The sequence below is a fragment of the Penicillium verhagenii genome (assembly GCF_028828195.1).
Source record: "Penicillium verhagenii strain IBT 33310 chromosome Unknown utg000010l_segment0_segment0, whole genome shotgun sequence".
Classification (NCBI taxonomy): Eukaryota; Fungi; Ascomycota; class Eurotiomycetes; order Eurotiales; family Aspergillaceae; genus Penicillium; species Penicillium verhagenii.
The window spans coordinates 99,250-118,377 of record NW_026643174.1 but is presented as its reverse complement, the minus strand read 5'-3'; the positions used below and the strand labels follow the sequence as shown (position 1 = coordinate 118,377).

The following is a 19,128-nucleotide window of genomic DNA, read 5'->3' as shown; positions in this document are numbered from 1 at the left end:
GTTTTTCTTTTTCTAATTTTTGATTTCGTGGCTCACACAGACGATGGAGTTTTCAGGCGTTGGGTCTCGGTTTGCATCACTCGGAGTTTTGTGTTCCTTGCTGGACTATAGCCAGGTTAGGCATTCGCGATATGGGGACATGTGTTCTTTTAATCTTGCTTCTTCGATACCAATGAATATGGTACATTCAAAAAAAATATATGTTACATGTGGAGAGTGGTATAAAAGCTGACGCCATAGACTGTAAGTTGAGGAGTGGGAGAGGGAGGGAGTTAGGTATCAGCGGTAAATCTCGTCAAACGGTCTTGTGTCTCGGAAACAACTGCCCCATACTTCATCTACCACTTGTTTCGCGTGGGCCTCGTCCCGGCAGGTTGGTCGGGCTCTCACGGACAGAACTGCTCTTCTCCGAACACACTCTTGATGTTGCTCAGTCAACTTCCATTGACCTCTTCGGAAGAACTCTCGCGACCATCTGCATTCACCGCTCAGGGAACTTGCTCGAATCTAGTAGCTGTTAGCTCATGGAATTCCCAAATGACCAGGGCTCCCTATTATAATGTGAATCACATACCTCTGAACAGGCAGCATGCCTTAAATTATCTGTCCAGTTCACTTTGAACCGTAGGTGGTCATAGGTATGGACCATCTCGTGGGCCAATGTGTCCTCCAAATGTCCTTGATCTTTCATTTCATTGGCACAAAGCAAGATACCATACTCGGGATCAAAGCCGCCCGCTTTTCTATTTGTGCAACGGCGACAATAGATATTGTGGCTGCCAAGATCGCCTCCTAGTTGCTTGATATTATCGCTGAGGTATCGAATGACGGGACCTTTGTGGAGAAGTAGCTTTTAGTATATTTAAGCCAATGTCTGATCTCTAGAGGACAATTGCCTTACTGTACTGAAGAAGAAAGTCGCGCTGGTCCTCGCAGCGTTTGCAATCATCAGCCTCGTTTCGAAGATCTCGCGCAACTCGGAACTGTTCAATTCCCTCGGAGGACATCTTGCCGGTCAGAATACGATAAATGTTGCGGAACTGCGTCCATGTATCATCACCGGCAACGTAGCCCGTATCGGGCTTGACACTTGATGGCGCCGCCGAGTCTGATGACTGCGAATTAGACATGGTGATTGCAGATAGTATCCAAGAGCTTCCGCGGAGTGAAACAAAGATTCACCACAGAGCGGAGGGGTATGGCAGAAACCGGCGATTGCTTCTGGCGCGAAATCATTCTGCCAAACTTGGGTTTCTCAATTCTCACCTTAATTTACGAGTCACGACCTGTAACTCCAAGTGAATGTGCTGAGAGTCGATATCGTCTGATATATTCCGGAAAACATCAACAACCATGGCCACCCCGGGTCTTACCATCGTGATAAAGCTAGGTGCGGGGGCATATGTAAAATGACTCGAGGCCGGACCTGGACTGACATTGATTCCTTACGAACAGGAACGAGTTCTATTGTCGACGAGAAAACACATGAGCCTATTCTATCCATTCTCACAACAATTGTGGAGACGGTAGCAAAACTGCGCAAAGATGGTCACCGGGTCGTTCTAGTGTCGTCGGGTGCAGTCGGCGTCGGTCTGCGGAGGATGGACGTTGAAGAAAGACCAACATATCTGCCCCGAATACAGGCACTTGCTGCAGTTGGTCAATGCCGACTCATGAGTCTCTGGGATAATCTTTTCTCCCACCTTAGAGTCCCCGTGGCTCAGATCCTTCTGACAAGAAATGACATTGCCGATGTGAGCTTTCAAAAGTCCAGTATGTTGCTGATGTATACGATATTAATATCCAGCAAAGAATACTCAATATGTCAACGCTCAAAATACATTCGAGCAACTTTTTGATATGGGCGTCATTCCCATTGTTAACGAAAACGACACACTGGCTGTTTCTGTAAGCAAACCCCACTTTACAGACATGACTGAGATCTAAAATCTAACACACTGGTGGATAGGAAATCAAATTTGGCGACAATGATACTCTTTCTGCAATCACTGCGGCTACGGTCAAGGCTGATTACCTGTTCTTGATGACAGACGTAGACTGTCTTTATACAGCTAACCCGCGCAGCGACCCCAACGCACAGCCGATTGAGGTTGTCTCTGATATCTCTATGCTAGAGGCTGATGTTTCATCTGCCGGATCAGCCTTGGGCACTGGAGGTATGAGCACAAAGATCGTGGCCGCGAAGCTCGGAACAAGCGCTGGCGTGACGACTATCATCACCAAGAGCTCAAAGCCCGGAAATGTTCATGAGATTGTGAAGTATCTGCAAGCGCTACAAAATATTGGAAATCTCGATGAAGCGGCGGCTGTTGCCAATATACCCAAACCTCCTCTTCACACCAGATTTCTTCCTTCTGATGCCCCCATCCAATCTCGAACATTCTGGTTACTTCATGGACTTACGCCTCACGGCTCTTTGTATATTGATACAGGTGCTTACGAAGCACTCCTCAACAAGGCCAGCCTTCTCCCCGCTGGGGTGCTTGGAGTTGAGGGCCATTTTGGACAACAAGAAGCTGTACGCCTAATTGTTGTGGATCGGCCTTCTCCTGATGCTCTGAATGGAGACTTCATCCACCATGCCCAAGAACCCAAGGAGGTGGGTCGCGCCATTGTGAACTATGGAAGCATTGAGATCGCACATATCAAGGGCCACCGGAGTACGCAGATTGAGTCATTACTTGGCTACGCGGATAGCGATTATGTAGCATTGCGAGATAATATCTCGTTTCACCCCGAAGACCGGCATAATCACCCAGTGACCCCAGCATTAACGCCAGCTCTGGAGGAGTGGAAATCCCCACGGACATCGCCATGATTATGGCAAGAGTGAATGACTGCCCCAGATAGCCAGAGCTGTATAATGGTCTAGATGTGGAATTGATGTTCGCATGCCTGAATCTGATCTGTCGCATATCAGTCCGATCTGGGAATACAAAAATAGAGGATGGATACGCCGTGATCCCTATGTGATACCCATTTAGAGAAGAAAATATTGGCTCTAAAAAATGAATTGGCCGGAGTGATGTACTGAGCAGCCAAAAAATCCATAATATGAGAAAATTAACATGAACTAAAGAAAGATAAAAAGAAGAAAGAAAGTAAGAAAGGAAAAAAGAAAGAAGAAAAGAAGAAAAGAAGACTTCCAAGCTCCCACAAAGTACATGTCTAATCCTTCCAATGTTCCAACCAATCTTGCATTCTCTTGTCCAATGTTGGCATCGGAGCAGGAGCAGCCTGAGAAAGTATTAGCATCAGTTAAATCGGGGCCAATGAGTAGTAGACAAACCGTATTCTCGATACTCTGAGTTGTCCATGTCGCATACGCCGTGTCTGTATAATCCACTGTTGGAGCGGGAAGATACGTGGTAGCAATGGAGAAAGGGAATGGTGGGTATTGAGGCGTCGCCGACTTGTCTGATATGGTTGTGCCTGCTCTTTTGGGCATCGGAGCATACTTGGTCCGGCCCATCTGTTCTCCATATGGGATCGTGTGGGGATCCACAGCCAGGCGCTTTCGCAGTTCATGTTGATCCAGATCAGTAGCCGCAGTGGGTTCAGGGAGCTCCAGAACAGAATGTGATGCGTTGGGACTTGGGGTGGCTTCGGTAGGTTCTAAGAGATTCGATTCGTTCACCAAATATGATGATATGGGAATCGGCCGCATGAACTTGACGGCATCCGATACTTGGGTCGAAAATGTACCTTTCATGTTTGTTAAAGTGAAATGGGATGTTATGCCGGACAAGGCACCGTTGGTGGTGGAGGGAACAATCTTCAGGAAGCTAAATGAAGTCAAAACTCTTAGCATGATTACTTCTTCATTTTTTGTCCCTGCGGTCCACATACTATGCATTTTGATCATTTCCTCCCACACTTTGATCGACCCGAAATGACATCCAGTCCCCAGATGCATAAGAGACATTTTCAATAACTCGGTCTAGTGTTTCCTAAACCCATCAATCGTGTCAATGGTTGCATATACAAGTAGATCTAGAAGATTAGAAGGGGGCTGCCTGCCACGTACGTATTCACCCGTGGATTCGTCTCCAGCGCAAAGCCAGACATCATAATGCGTTGATAAAGCGCTTTCAAAGCCCCAAATGAGACTCACAACATCTCGACTGTCAAAGGTTAGGTCACTAATGGTCTGAGCTACGGCAGCAGCAACCAGGGATAGAGCAGGCCAAAGTCGATAAAGCCTCATGTTGGACTGGAAGGTATAGAGAATCAAAGTGATTACAGGACGAAGAAGGAAAAGCCATGGTATTCATTTTCCTCCTTCGCTTGCCTTTCTTCCCCCTTTGGTCCATTGGTATGTTGAGTTGTCATTCCAAGTTCCAACCCTTTCGGTTCACGGACCAACAAGACTCAAGAGTATACAGATTGGTTATAGTGCACTAAGATAAGATAAGACCCGATATAAGTCTTATCGATAAGAAAAGGTCCGTGCTATCACGAGACTTAAGTTGCTTTCTCCTGGAAATTTCCCCGGTCTCCCGATCATCAGCCCACCATGTCAAGCCAAGCCAGTTGGAACTCCGTGACGGGGATTGCAACCCTTCTTTTTGATGGCAACTTGGTTGCCATCGCCATTGCTATAATATCCACCTTTGGTGTACCTGTCCTTCTGCATGTCCTCTTTTTCCAAGCTGTAGCCTCGCCGCCCTCAAGCAACTTCTTGTTGTTGGGTCCGAGCGGGTCAGGAAAAACCGCATTCACGACCCTGGTAAGCTTGCAACCCCCCTTCACCCTACTTCTGTTCTCAAATCAGATGTCATTGGTCTTGATGTCGCATATGTGTCATGGGAAATTTATTCTGACGGTCAGCTTTCATAGCTCGAGGCGAAATCCTCCCCGGCGTCAAAGAAGTCACAGGGCACTCACACCTCTCAGACCTCGACCTTCGTGTCGGTCACTCTTCCACCCACTGTTCCCACTGCATCCAACCGCTATCGATCTGTCAATGATCCCTCGTTAAAAGAGGCTACCCGAAACCCAATTCGCTACCAGATCAAAGATACCCCAGGCCATGGCAAGCTCCGTGCTTCGCAAGGCATCGATGCGCTCCAATCCATGGCAGGCTCCAAGGATATCAAGACTAAGGTCCGCGGTGTCCTTTTCATGGTGGACACCGCGGCCCTTGTGGATGAAGCCACTTTGCGGGACACGGCGACTTATTTGCACGACGTGCTTCTGCTCCTCCAAAAGCGGGAACTGAACAAGTCTTCCACCAAGCGAACTTTGCAGATCCCCGTCTTGGTGGCCGCCAACAAGCAGGATCTGTTCACGGCCCTCCCCCTGGTTCCGTGCGGGAGAAGCTAGAAGCTGAAATCGATCGGATCCGGAAGTCCAAGACTAGAGGTTTAATGGATGCGAGCGCAGACACTGGACTGGACACGGAAGAGGATGTTTTGGGCAATGACGATGCGCAGGGGGTCTTTACTTTCAAGTTGCTCGAGGAAGAATCGGGAGTGAAGGTGGAAGTGGTGGGAGGTGCCGTTAAAGGTGACTCAGAGGAAGAACTCGGATCTGGCGTCCGTCGCTGGGAAGAGTGGATTGGCATGTGTCTATAATTGACATTTGCTTGATTCACGGATGTTCTCGAAAATAATTCAAGACTCGTTGTTGATACGTTTAGCGGATCTAGCATTACTTGATTGTACATACTACCTGAGTAAACAATAATCTCTCAAAGGCTCATATTCTGAGAACTTTGCGGGGCAAAACTACAAAAACAGACGAAATCGACGGAAGACCATTTATATCTAAGTGATCAGTGACTAGCTGATCAGGATTCAGCATCATGCATCTACCCCATGACTAAGCACAAAGTCTGCCTGAGCCAAGTCTGCAATCTACTCAAGGAGCCTGCTGCTGCCTGACTCTGAGCGCCATCAGTAAAGCAGCGGCATCCATAACAGGAAAGCCCCGAGAGAAGAAAAATACTGTAATACGTATAGCTTATGTACTCCTAAATCAGGTGCTAGTGGATCCTTGCGTTCCAGGCATCCATTTATTGACTTGGGTACTTAAAAAACCATACATCCTCCTTGCTAATCTTGTAACTTGACTTGCTTTGCTTCTTTCTCTTTCTTCACTACGGAGTAGTCTTTTCATTTTCGTTTTGTATGAACTCCAGAGGAAAGAAAAGAAGTGAAAAGGAGGGGGGGAAAAAAAACCATTTGATCCATTTACGATCAGCGTTTGAGAACATTGCATTTTGCACACAACCTATCGATTTGATGATTCTTAACCTCCAGAGCTGCCGGGTTACTAACAGACTGACGGGGCAAGGAAATCAAATAGCTTTCTTCATGCAACCTACAGATTATGGGGTACATACTAATTACGGAGTACAATTACGCAGATGGACTGGCTGATCGCTCCACTTGAGTTGCATAAGCTTGGCTTTTCAGCTGATTTTGCAGCCAAGACCGTGGCGGTGCCAGTTAGCATTCCCCACTACCTACCGACACGGTCTTACCTGGGAATCTTTTTCTTTTTCTATGATCGGGTGGCTTGGCAAGACTCTCTGGGGTCAGATGTGAATTGACGGAGCCTCTCTTTTCCCCCAAGCTTGGTGGCTGGGAAGGTGAATGTTGACCTACCAACCTCCAGCCTTTTCGTACAAGAAAAGAAGAAGGGGGGAAAAAAAACCTCCCCGCCACCCCCGAAATCCAAACCAAATGATAAACACAGGTCCCTCAATCATGGATGCCAAGAACCCCAGGCCTTGTTGTCCTTCAGCTTGGATTTATGCACCCGCAGTAACCTCCGGCTGATTGGCTATACCGATCTGCCCGCGGTGGAGGTCGTGTTTTTGTCTCCCGTCTCAGTACTACAGTACACACACCTATATGTTGTAGACCCGCCTGTTTGCTTTTTTTTTTTCTTTTCTGCTTTTCCTTTTCCTTTTTCTATTTCTTCCTTTTATTTTTGGCTTATGAGTGTCTCTTACTTTCCCAGCATTTTCTTTTCTCTTCGTCTTTTTTATCTCAAGGTTCATATTCCCTCTCAATCTGCATCTATAGGTTCTTTCAATATAGGTTTCCCCCTTGTTGGTTTATTCATAGCGACAGCAGGGCCAACAGACCCCCAAAATGGGTTCCATCAGACCCGAAATCGAAGAGTCGCGCATGCATGAAGGCGGGGACGGCGTATTCGTGACTCAGGAAAAGGGATCCCAGCAAAACTCGATTCTGCCGACTTTGGAGAAACACCATCCAACTCGCTATGTACTAGGATTATTTCGAGTCGATAGTGCCGGAGAGAGCGGCCGCTCGGGGATTCACCCTGGCCATTTCTTTCGTGTGGTTTTCAAAAGTGTCTGCACCACTTCAATGTTGGTGAATTACCTCTGGCCCTTCGTCCCTGTCGCGATTGTGATGCACTTTGCCCGACCCGACCTCCATGTTTGGGTTTTTTCTCTCAACTATATCGCCATGGTCCCATCCGCAAATGTCCTTGGCTTTGGAGGTGGAGAATTGGCTAAAAAGCTGCCTAAAACCTTCGGCGTTCTACTGGAGACCGGAATCAGTTGCTCGGTCGAACTGGTGCTGTTTATGGTATTGCTTCATAATGATAAAAAGGGCGAGGGTAATCTTATTCCGGTCATCCAAGCCGCTATTCTTGGATCTATCCTCGCAAACCTTCTGCTTTGCTTGGGTACCTGTTTCTTTGTTGGCGGTCTTCGACGGAATGAACAAGTCTTCCACGAGGCCGTCAGTGAGGTGGGTACAGGGCTGTTGTTGGTCGCCGGCTTTGGTCTGTTGATTCCCAGCGCTTTTTACTCCGCCTTAAAGTCTGCCACCAATACGGAGTTTACGCTGGCCATGTTGGAGGATTATACCATGCAGATTAGTCGCGCAACAGCTGTGGTACTTCTCATTGCATTTATAATGTGAGTTGCCAAGGCTACTCTGATTGAAGGCGACGGCCCGATCAACATGCTAATCATGGACGGTAGATTTCTCATTTTCAACTTGCACAGCCATAACTCAATGTTCGACGACATCTTGGAGACAGAGGAGGCTCAAGACGAGGACAGACATAAAGAGTTAAACAGGGCAAAGCTCACATTTGCGGAATCCTTGGTAGCAATTGCAATCTCTCTGGCATGTGTCAGTTTATCGGCGGTGTTCCTGGTGCAAGAGATTGAACATATTGTGGCCCTGGGAGTCTCCGACAATTTTCTGGGGCTAATTCTAGTTCCACTTGTCGAGAAGGCGGCGGAGCACCTGACAGCGGTGGACGAAGCCTGGGACAATCAGATCAACTTTGCCCTTTTCCATTGCATGGCTCCCTCTATCCAAACAGCTCTTCTGAATGCGCCACTGGCAGTTATCGTGGGTTGGATCCTAGGTAAAGACATGAGCCTCAACTTTGAGATCTTCATGGTTGTTCTCTTAGTATTGTCGATCTTGGTCGTTGGCAACTTTCTACGAGATGGCAAATCAAACTACTTGGAGGGGGCCCTTTGTGTGTTGATCTACGTGATTATTGCTGTCACTACTTGGTATTATCCCAAAGTTGACGTGACCTCGACCAATCAAGCATAGTAGTTTTCATTAGGGCTAGAATCCAGGAGCATCTAGTCTGTATATCCTACTCATCTCCCCCGATCATCTTTGACGATTTTATTGATCGTTGATTATTTGCAGCTATATATAAATAAATGTACATATATTAACCTACATTTGTTTTGGCCCATATCCTACCAGCTCTTGATGCATGTTTGTGGTTAAAGCTATATATCTTCCCCAGTCAAGTCCAAATCAACGATTTCGTGGATGAGGACTATCAGATGTACCCGATATGGAAAATTGTATACATACAAAGTGCACGTGACCAAATACACCGCAAGCTTGGGAACTCCGCGGAGCACAACCTCATGAATTCATGAATAATCGCCAGTTCATTGATTGACTTGATCAAGTTCCCAACACGTGGAAATCCCGTGGAAATTATTTTTCAACCGAGCATCAGTCTTTTCGAATTCGCGGCTTCCCCTTCGTTGATTACCTCACTCTGCCTCGCCTCATCCCGAACCACAGTCCCACAAACCACAGACGCGCTTCATGGAGGTTGCTAGCACCGCAGATCGGATTATCTCGATAATGAAGGAGAGGGACATATTGATCAAGCGGGATATTATTGGGTCTGCTTTGGAAGACTTGAGTACAGGTCTTGGGTCTGAGAATGCAGAATGGGTATCCAAATATCTACGACAGGAAACTCTTCTCTCCAAGGAAGAGCTAAGCGTGTACGTCCGATAAGATCAAGTCTTCTTCGTGTGATATCCAGCTGATAAAAAGGGCTAGCTATACTAAGCTTGAGAATTCCGGCGTCATTCAGCCCATCCTTCGTGACCCCAGTCTTAGTGCAATACGTCCCTTTCTAGAGGATGACATGCGAAGCACAATTCAATCTCTAGAAGCATCCACAGTGGCCATACAAAAAAAGTCGCAGGCCCTCTCTTTACAATGTCAAACTCTCAAAAAGCAAATGCGTCATCAAGAGGGCTTAGAACAAGATAGGAATCGGGATATCGCACGGCTGCGGAAGAAGCATGAAGCTGGGAAACAAAACAATACGGTTCTGGTATTAACGGCCCTGGTAAATTCTCAGAGTGGCCCGCTGAACATCTACAGGCAAATGATCTTTCCGATGAGCTCGATGCTGCCTTCAGAGGCGAGACCGATAAAGTGGGAGTGGAGAGCAAACGAATCCTGTCACTTTTGTCCACTCGGCTAAAACACGACGATAAGGTTCTTGCTGCCCTGGAAGACATGATGCCGGAAGTCAAGTCAAATAACATTGACGCCTCAACCGTGAAGCGGGCAGCGCACCTGAGTGAGACTCTTGCGGACTACAGCGCAGAGGAAATTCATTATCGATTGGATAGATTATATCTTGAATCGATAGGAGCTGGAGATATGGATCCTACTCACGAAACGGAAAGCGAGACTGTCTCTGCATTGGAGGAGGAGCTGCAGTCTCTGTACCCCGAGATTGAGATTTTGGCAGAGATGTCCACCAAGCAGCAGTTCCACGAGCCTATTCTCCGCGAGATCCACAATGAACACAGCCAGCTTCGTGTGACCTCACAGCAGAAGTTAGAGAAGGTACGGGGCCCACTCTTTTGTTTTTGTTTTTATTGTTGTTTTTCAAAAGTCCGACATGGTCACCCACTAATCCATACCAATAGATACTTGATGTTTTAATCGATTTGACTATGTCTAAACAGACATTAAAGGCACAACTGGCAGACCGGGAGTCTTCGTGTGAACTATTGGAGCATATTACAACCCTGTACCAAGCGGAAACAACCAGCCAGCTTGTGACTCAACCAGGTTCTCGGCGGGAATCTATTAGGCGGCGGTCACTGCAGCCTGGCATGATCCTCGGGACTATACGCAACCCCGCCCCAATGACGGAGCAGCCTTCTTTAGAAAATCTCCTGCGTCGTATTGGATTGTCACCTGAGTCCGTGCTCCACCCGCGAGCGGAAGATGGTGGTGCTGAGGGACTCCACGAGAAGCGAATCCACATGTCAGAGGCCGTCCGAAATCTCGAGATTGCCGCCGAATCACCCCTGGTGGCTCATTTGGGCCATTCAGATAGCGCGTCACAGTTGCTGGCCTCCTCTTTGCATGGGAACTCCCGGTTTGAAACATCGCTGCAAGATCCTGGACAAGCAGGTGCGCTATTGGGCCTCGAGACCGAACTCGCCTCACTTCAAAACGGGGTACAGGGGCTTAACCTGAATGTACTCCACCAGCGGGATAAGACCCAAGCCAAGTTTCTCGAGCGTTGGAGCTAGAGGGGCGAGAAGGACCTGGATAGTAACGCTGCCTAATAACCCCAAGGGAACCAAGGAAGAGATGTGCAGCTGGAAAAATGTCGAATAAGCCTTGCGGCTTTTTCGTAGCTTCTAGGCCTGTAATCGCGGCGGCTCACCCGTTGGCGCGGGAGGAACCCAAACCAACCATTGGAGACCAACAGGTCGCTGCATCTCTGATTCGACAATCGGGGGGAGGGGAAAGCAGGGGTGGCTAGTGTGAGTTGGCCCGCGCCACCGCTGTGCCGACAATACTCTATCCATTGATGCCCGATATCTCTTTTGATTCCGATTCCGATCGATATTGACATTAGGAATAAAGAAAGAAGAAAAAGAAAAAGAAAAAAAAGGCCGCATTAGTGCTGCAGGTCTTTATTTCATGCATCTTCACCCATTTTATGGCAAGAGACTCTCGCGTGGTAAACTCACGTGCATTGCATTGCGACCGTGAGAAACAAGGCAGACTCATCGACACAGGAAAATCAAAATCACCATCAAATATATGAATATGTGACAACTACTTCCCTTAATATGACCAAGTGAAACGGGGTATATGAATGTCTACTACTATCTACTACTGTCACCTGTGGACTCCGTGTGCTTCCCCTGCTGACTTGGGCCCTGCGCCCCTGTGACCGAAAGTGTATCAGCCACAGTCTATAGCAGTTGGGGAAGACAAGAAAAAGAAACTAAAAAAAAAGAAAAAAAAAAAAAGAAAAAAACATCTATGCCATTTGATATGACTTCGTCATAAGTTATTCGATCCACTTTCATACATAAGGCAGCCATTTCCGCAATCTTTGTCCTTTGTTCCAAGATCGTCACAAAGGGACTTATTTTAACACAGTCGGGGCCGACTTCACACTTAAAGAAATCACCTGCTTTGAACCCTATGACTGTCACCACATGCCATCATCTATCATTGTTCGCCGTGAATAGCTCTTTGACTAAGAAGACCATTCTTTAATTCTTCTTACCACACTTGATTATGCCTTTGTTCCTCAATCAAATCCTGTGTTCAAATATCTCCCTTTGTCACTCGAGGCCATTATTGATCTTCTTTGAGTATCCGGATCTATAAATCGGTATCTTGAGTATATTTATATGAGCCGCAAACCCGTCGAATCTCGAGAAATAAGACATGCGTTTCATCGATAGCCATTTAAGAAGATTTCCTCCGATGCCTCGGACGTCTCGTCGACCATCATTATTACCACCACATAGTAGCTCAACATTCTACTCATCCGATATCGACATTGACGATTGGCGACCTCAGTTCTCCGAGGGGGATTTCAGGCCAAACACTTCATCATATTTGATCGGACGCTCAAGGCCTCGACCACGTCAAGCATATTGGGAATCTGAGGGACGAGACATGAATCTACCAAAACACAGAGACTGGCTCTTCTCATGGTTCCACAAAAATACCTTGCCCACCAAAAGGGAGCCAAATCTTCTACGAAGGGAGCAAGGCCGTCGGGCTTTTGTTGTCGACCCCCCGGAATATATCAGAGCCCGTCATCATCGTCAACCAACATTTACTCCTCGAACGCAGCCTGCTTCGTCAAGAATGAATTCTACCTTCGATGAGCTGCGAGATTATCCTCGGTCTCGTTCCAGGACGGATCGAGATATTCATGACATTCAAACCCACACAGAAGCTCCGAGGCGAGAGAATCCTCGTCCAGTACCCGCTCCTCGAGTACGGCCCGGATCACCGAGAATGGGGTCATACTATGCCGATTTCCGCCAGAGGTCTCGATCTCGTTCTGCAGCTCCCCGAGAGATCCCTGAAGTCCATCAAGCTCGTCCAACACGATCAGCCCATCTAGAGATCCCAAATGAAAGGTTACGCCGTCCTCGTGAACGAACCCCTGTCGACGAGAGAGAACCTTCTCGACCGGGCAATTGGATACCTGCCCCTCGTCAGGGCAGAAATATGCGTCGTCACGTCTCTTTTGTAGATGAGGATGTCCCTTTCCAGCCCAGCGTGTCTCGAGCAACCGTACAAGAACAGGCCAGAGGACCAACGAACGGCGAAGGAAGGCGTGGAAGGACAACCCGCAGATCTTCCCCAATCAGGAGCGAATCCGGATATCCAGGAGAGGGCTCGGGGCCACGCAGGTTTGTCCAGCGTAGCCCACAAACCCAGCGTCGCTCTGGGAGGATAGAGGAAAGGAGCCCTCGTGCCGAGCGACCGCAGATTATTCACCATGGGCATCAGGGATTGTCTCACTCGTGGGAACACTTTCCTAATGAACATCATGGGAGATACCCCTCAAGAGTACCGCTCCAAGAGCCTCTCGCCAGGGTCTTTAGACGTCACCGCAACAGACAGGAGCAGTTGATTGATGAGCGAGGCCCTCTTGACCGGTGGCGATGAACATGACAATCTACACGTTGACATGTTAACTGAATAGATGACCTTTGGGAATAAATTTTTGAAAATCATGGGATGCGATGGATAAATTTTATCTTGGACTGGGCGTTTTTATATCTCTTTTTGAGGCTTTCTGGTTGGGTTTAGTGTTGACATGGTTTTTTTTTTTTGGTTTTAAAAAAAGGGGGTTTCAAGGTGTATCACTCCTGTGTTAGCATTTGGGAGCGGGAATAAATGCAATGTTTATATAAATCTGATATCGATTGCGCTTTGTATTAATCAACCTTGAAAGTCGGGACTTTCCAAGATTTCCACGATTTAAGGTCAATATAACAGTAGATCGTCATCTTGCAGAAGATATGTTGTAATGTGAAAGTGGAGCATTACATACTTCACATTCCCTAATCCAGTAAGACGCCCGGACTCCGTTGACCTTATCTTTTCCCTCTCATCTGGAACTTTCTTTGCTCTGCCAACTTTTCTTCTTCTTCTCATTTCTCCTTTTCATTCATATGGAGATACTCTTGGAATTTGAACTTCAATCGTCTATGAATAATTAGACACATAGAGTAAGTTTCGCATTTGGACGCCATCCCCTTCTCCCCCGGTGGCTTTTCGGGCATGGGGTATGTTGACACAAGTTAGGCAGCCAGGTCCTCAGACAAGTTCCACAGAGTCTCGACCGATCGTACTCCTCTGTCTAGTGACCCGATTCGTTCTTATTACGCTCGGTTTAACTTCCCACCGCCGCGCAAGTTGACCCTTCGCCTTCATTTGCCGCGACTTGAGATCGCCACGCGCTGAAGTGACTGCCACATTGCCTTGGGACATAAAATGAGATATTTATTTGAACATCCACCGTGTACCTATAGGTCGGGGTGCGCTATTCAATCAGTGACACCTCCTTTGGAGTCTGTTGGGCAATAAAAGATAAAACGACGATGGCTGCGGTCATGACACAGACCGAATGCGCCCCGGGCACAAGATCGCCAGGGTCCTTATTGAAACTAGGCTCTCCGGGCGATGGAGCCGAGGCAGAAGTGTCCCGGACAGGGCTGAATGTCTTTGAGATGTCCCCTGATACTGCATTGCAGCTGCTCTGCAACAACCTCGAAAATCTACAAGCCCATTTTGCGAAAACGTCCACCGAACCCAATTCTTTCAGCTCCACCCCCGCGGAAGGTGAGATCCTGACCGACGGGGATTCTTCCCTGCAGGCAGTGGGTTTACACTGTGGGGATTCCGAACATGCGGCGGACAGGACCCGCGAGGAGACTTTCCAGTTGGCCTTACTGGCCAGAAAGTTCCTTTCCAAGAAAGTGCCTCCAATCCCAATCAGAGACTATCTCCTCCGCCTTCACCAATACTGCCCCATGTCTACAGCGGTATTTCTGGCTACGAGCGTGTATATAACGAAGATGGCTCTAGTGGAGAAAGTCCTTCGCGTGACACCGAAGAACATGCATCGCCTCGTTCTTGCAGGCCTGCTGGTGGCGACCAAGGCACTTGAAGATCTCAGCTTTCCCCATAGTCGAGTCGCCAAAGTTGGGGGAGTCAGTGAGCAAGAGCTGTCAAAATTGGAGATAAGCTTCTGCTTCTTGGCCAACTTTGAGTTACGCGTAGATGAGAAGATCATGATGGATGAAATCCAGCTGCGGTGCAACAGAGACTCATCCAATGATGACACTGGTAGTGCTTCATGATTTACTTTTTCCCCCGCGAAACATTGCCATTTTTTCTCTCTCATATATGTAACTGTCATGTATATAAATCAACTGCTTGTCATAGCGTGAAATGTTGCATAAACATCCAGATCAGAGACATAACTTCCGCACCAAGAATACGGCTGCCTTAACTGAGGCTGAGTAATCGGCTATTATAATTCCGCGGCAAGAAAACCCCCAGATTCGTTGGTCTATTGTCTCTTGTGTTTCCTCTGTCGTTTTATCCCTTGACTTCTATTTCTTGTCTTTGTTACGAAATAACTGGAATTCAGGCAAAGGAAAAGAAAAAGAAAAAGAAGGGGACCAAAAAAAAGGAAGTGCAGAAAGTGTATAGATTGCTGAAGGATTGGTCTCACCGCAAAGAGAACAACAGCTGGCGATCAATCTTAGCGTCGCTTCAAGGTTTCCCCGACTCCAAAAAAAGAACAATTTCACCATCCCAAGTCTACTGCTGGACCTGCGAATCGGGTGTTTCTTTTTCTTATTTCTTGATTTCAAACCTCCTATATCTCTTGAAGTACCCGTGTCAGGATACATGATGTTCCCCTAGAGAGTTCAACGAAAACGAAACCAAAAAAGCACCAAGGACTCGATCGACTCCTTTAACCTTGACGAATTCCCCCCGAACATCCTCCCACTTCCTTCTACTCGACGAAACACCTGCCATGTCTTCCAAAACGTCTCCATCGGAGACTCTGGGCAGTAGTCCCTCGGGCCAGACCCCCGGATCCACCCCCACTGGCAACGGTTCAACCCCTCCGAATAGCGACGTCGAACTCACCAGTATGCGGCCGGATGCGCACAAGCCTTCAATCCCCCTGGGGGAAGATATCATGCAGCTGGCTCGGATTGGAGAGATTGGCGCCATGCAGAATCTGTTTGCGACCAAGAAACTGACCGCCAATCACCATGATGCAGAGGGCATTACACCGCTACACGTTTGTCTCCTTTCTCTATCTCTTCCAGATGCAATTATGATGATGATATTTTGCTCCGTGGGTGAGAATGATGGTGGCAATTTTTCTGACTGTCAGTTTTCAAATAGTGGGCGGCGATCAACAACCAGTATGCGATGTGCAAGTTCCTCATGGACTCCGGCGCCGATGTGAATGCCAAGGGTGGAGAATCAGTGGCCACACCCGCCATGTGGGCAGCGCAGCGGTGTCATTACTATATTGTCAACCTCCTGCTTTCATATGGCGCGGATCCGCTCTTGACCGACGTGCAAGGCTATAACATACTCCATCTCGCGACTATTGACGGCAATGCTTTCCTTGTCGTGCTTCTCCTCCACCAAGAGATTCCTGTCGATGTGATTGACCAACAAGGCCACACAGGGCTGATGTGGGCGGCATATAAGGGGTATCCAGCCTGTGTGGATCTGTTCCTGCGATGGGGTGCCAATGCCAACGCAGTAGATGAAGGCGGGTTGACCCCGCTTCACTGGGCGTTAGTGAAGGGCTCGTTACCATGTGTGTTGAAACTTTTGGAATATGGCGCGGATCGTTTTGCCAAGACCAGAGATGGCAAGTCACCTATGACGGTAGCGCAAGAAATGAATACGCTACGGATCTGGAACCGCGCCCTGGCCGAGCGCGGGTATGAACCAGATGGCACCCAGAAGCCGGTCCCAATGGGCCTAGCCACTTTCGTCCGCAACAAGAGCCTCATGGCCAAGTTCTTTTTCCTTTGGCCATTTTTGACTCTTCTTATTGGCATCTGGATGTTGAGCAACCTGCCAATTCTCCTTGGTTTGCCGCTTACCTTAGTCACTCTATTTGGCATGCAATGGACTGCGCAACAAATCGCAAACCGTGGACCGTCGGAGTATCGGGTCTTGCAAAAGACGGTATGTCATTACCTCCCCTTCTCCAATTTTCCTGGGGTAATATGCGAACCGAATTGTCCCACGGGGCGCTAACATCTCTTACTAGCCATATCTGGCAGGTGTCTTTGCTGCAACTCTATTCTGGGTGGGATTCCGTTATGCTCTTCAAATTTTACCTGGTGAGCACTGCTTTTCTGATTGATTGCTGCAAAAAGGTATATAACTGACAGAACATAGCAACTTACTATTCGCATCCAATCCTGAATATCTTTTTTGCGGTTTTCTACTCTCTAACGGCCTTCTTCTATGTTATGGCCATGATTGGAGATCCAGGATATGTCCCGAAGATCAGCAGCCGGAACCAGCAGAGAGAGATGGTCAAGCAGCTTTTCGAACTGTGGAAGTTTGACGAAGAGAACTTTTGTGTTCCTTGTATGTCAAGGAAGCCACTTCGGAGCAAGCATTGTCGACGATGCGGCCGTTGTGTTGCCAAGCATGACCAGTATGTCACATATTCCACTTGCCCATTCGTTACCCATTGACTAAACGATCACAGCCACTGCCCATGGATTGACAACTGTGTTGGCGCAAATAACCTACGCCATTTTGTGCTATACATTGTCTGTCTCGAAATTGGAATTATCCTGTTCGTACAGCTCACCATTGGTTGTGAGTACTTACTTTTTCCAAATACATGGCTTGCTTGAAGCGAGTTCAGAGAGCTAATGCCCTATAGATATTACCGATTTGCCCTCCCCTGCAGGCGCCAAGTGCAGCATAATTAATGACACACTATGCGATTATGTATCTCGAGACACATTTACCATGGTTCTCAGTATCTGGACCATTCTTCAGTTGGTGTGGGTAACGATGCTGTGCGCTGTGCAGCTGGTTCAAGTCTCGCGAAACCAGACGACATATGAGAACATGAGAGGCCATTCGATTGATCGGTCCCTTCCCAGTTCCCAGGCCTTTGCCTCGGCCATGACCGCCGGGACAACGTCGATGGAAGCGGCCGGTCTCTCTGCCACTGGACAGGGTCCGAACCCGGCGTTGGCACACTCCCATGCATCTCGACGAAAGACTGGCTGTATCACCCAATGGTCAGCTCTACTAGGGATTGATACCTTCTTTGCCACGGCCAAGGATGGTCTCCGAGATGGACCACACGCGGGCCGGTCTCGAAATCCTTTCTCTCGTGGGGTGACCACCAACTGCCGTGACTTTTGGTGTGACCCGGCTCCGATCTTTGGAAAGCGAGAGACCGGTGCAGCGATGCTGGGAGGTGAAGTAGTCAACTATCATGACATGTACGAAACCCCCCTTCGCATGCATGCCGGTGGTAGGTCCGGTGAAGGCTACCGCAGTGTGGCAGACGAAGACCCCGAGCGCATGGTTTAGGACCGGTTTCTTTATCAATCCTTTTTTCTTCTTTTTTCAAATGCTTTGTTTCTGTTATTCATCACCCATGACACTTGTTTTCATCTCCGAACCCGGTGTTTGGAGAGTTGTGTGACAATATTTTGATTTCGATTCACGGATCTTATGTATGACTGCAGCGACGGTGTTGCATTTGCGTGGCATATTCCTATTTTGGTGGTTTCCCCCCCCCCCCCCCACCCGCTCTATCTGTGTGTTGTTTTCCATGTCTCATTTGCATTTGGAACCTTATGTACAGTGAACACTAGATAATGAAACCCCTTTCTCCCTTTCTCCTTTTTCCTCATTCTATTCTTCCAATACAGCCAACAACCCCTGCTCTGGTTTTTCGGCTAGCGTCTTCCCGATCTTATCTCCCCCGGTACCTGACGACATGATATGATTAAAAAAAAAATCTTAAAAAAAGAGCCCTGCAGCTGGATATCTGGGCAAAAATACAAACCTCGACGATCTCATGCATGGTGCAGGGCTTCTGGAAAGATCCCGCATGCAGAGCTCCGAGCGAAACGGGGCCCAGCGCCAACGGGAGTCAACAAACACATTGACCTTGTCGGTAAAACGCTGACATGCAGGGTCACGGGATCCAAACCAGAAAAATGCAGAGAAATGGATATAGGTGGGCATGTCTATATGATACTGATGAATACTTAAGATTTACCCCTTAACATCCGACATCGCCATTACTGTACTCCAGACTGAAAAGAATGCAGCATGAGAATCCCGCCCAGGTGGCATGTTAAGCGATGCGTCTCGGTTGCAACCGGGCCCCAAGTCTAGACTTTCCTGCCCATTCCAAGGCATGAGGGCATTGGCGTAACGTGGTGGGGAAATTGGCATCCGTATTCAGTGGAATCAGCCCCAATCAATCAAATCAATCAAATCAATCTATGGA

At 47.9% G+C, this 19,128-nt stretch overlaps 9 protein-coding genes across 9 annotated transcripts; 6 read left to right on the top strand and 3 right to left on the bottom strand.

Annotated features, from left to right (window-relative positions):
- Positions 1–12: 12 nt before the first annotated feature.
- Positions 13–1,130, bottom strand: N7466_009935 (mitochondrial inner membrane protease ATP23; the record flags this gene model as incomplete). The annotated part of the gene is made up of 4 exons (XM_057169324.1): positions 13–105; positions 334–507; positions 575–834; positions 902–1,130. The coding sequence occupies 4 exons, from the start codon at positions 1,128–1,130 to the stop codon at positions 13–15; spliced, it is 756 nt and encodes a 251-aa protein (XP_057016715.1).
- A 223-nt stretch (positions 1,131–1,353) lies between these two features.
- N7466_009934 (glutamate 5-kinase) lies at positions 1,354–2,839 on the top strand (the record flags this gene model as incomplete). Its single annotated transcript, XM_057169323.1, has 4 exons — positions 1,354–1,390; positions 1,456–1,754; positions 1,813–1,908; positions 1,970–2,839. The coding sequence occupies 4 exons, from the start codon at positions 1,354–1,356 to the stop codon at positions 2,837–2,839; spliced, it is 1,302 nt and encodes a 433-aa protein (XP_057016714.1).
- A 350-nt stretch (positions 2,840–3,189) lies between these two features.
- Positions 3,190–4,228, bottom strand: N7466_009933 (putative beta-1,6-glucan biosynthesis protein (Knh1); the record flags this gene model as incomplete). The annotated part of the gene is made up of 4 exons (XM_057169322.1): positions 3,190–3,258; positions 3,311–3,806; positions 3,871–3,971; positions 4,049–4,228. The coding sequence occupies 4 exons, from the start codon at positions 4,226–4,228 to the stop codon at positions 3,190–3,192; spliced, it is 846 nt and encodes a 281-aa protein (XP_057016713.1).
- A 309-nt stretch (positions 4,229–4,537) lies between these two features.
- N7466_009932 (signal recognition particle receptor subunit beta) lies at positions 4,538–5,597 on the top strand (the record flags this gene model as incomplete). Its single annotated transcript, XM_057169321.1, has 3 exons — positions 4,538–4,750; positions 4,861–5,330; positions 5,384–5,597. The coding sequence occupies 3 exons, from the start codon at positions 4,538–4,540 to the stop codon at positions 5,595–5,597; spliced, it is 897 nt and encodes a 298-aa protein (XP_057016712.1).
- A 1,527-nt stretch (positions 5,598–7,124) lies between these two features.
- On the top strand, positions 7,125–8,582 carry N7466_009931 (hydrogen/calcium exchanger domain-containing protein; the record flags this gene model as incomplete). Its single annotated transcript, XM_057169320.1, has 2 exons — positions 7,125–7,924; positions 7,991–8,582. The coding sequence occupies 2 exons, from the start codon at positions 7,125–7,127 to the stop codon at positions 8,580–8,582; spliced, it is 1,392 nt and encodes a 463-aa protein (XP_057016711.1).
- A 519-nt stretch (positions 8,583–9,101) lies between these two features.
- On the top strand, positions 9,102–10,846 carry N7466_009930 (uncharacterized protein; the record flags this gene model as incomplete). Its single annotated transcript, XM_057169319.1, has 4 exons — positions 9,102–9,286; positions 9,345–9,624; positions 9,675–10,148; positions 10,271–10,846. 4 exons carry the CDS (start codon positions 9,102–9,104, stop codon positions 10,844–10,846), a joined length of 1,515 nt encoding a protein of 504 aa, XP_057016710.1.
- Positions 10,847–12,441: 1,595 nt separating this feature from the next.
- N7466_009929 (uncharacterized protein) lies at positions 12,442–13,127 on the bottom strand (the record flags this gene model as incomplete). The annotated part of the gene is made up of 2 exons (XM_057169318.1): positions 12,442–12,817; positions 12,874–13,127. The coding sequence occupies 2 exons, from the start codon at positions 13,125–13,127 to the stop codon at positions 12,442–12,444; spliced, it is 630 nt and encodes a 209-aa protein (XP_057016709.1).
- Positions 13,128–14,185: 1,058 nt separating this feature from the next.
- N7466_009928 (putative cyclin-dependent protein kinase complex component) lies at positions 14,186–14,947 on the top strand (the record flags this gene model as incomplete). Its single annotated transcript, XM_057169317.1, has 1 exon — positions 14,186–14,947. One exon carries the CDS (start codon positions 14,186–14,188, stop codon positions 14,945–14,947), a length of 762 nt encoding a protein of 253 aa, XP_057016708.1.
- A 686-nt stretch (positions 14,948–15,633) lies between these two features.
- Positions 15,634–18,197, top strand: N7466_009927 (ankyrin repeat domain-containing DHHC palmitoyltransferase family protein; the record flags this gene model as incomplete). Its single annotated transcript, XM_057169316.1, has 6 exons — positions 15,634–15,906; positions 16,014–16,817; positions 16,903–16,975; positions 17,034–17,298; positions 17,353–17,465; positions 17,533–18,197. The coding sequence occupies 6 exons, from the start codon at positions 15,634–15,636 to the stop codon at positions 18,195–18,197; spliced, it is 2,193 nt and encodes a 730-aa protein (XP_057016707.1).
- Positions 18,198–19,128: the final 931 nt, after the last annotated feature.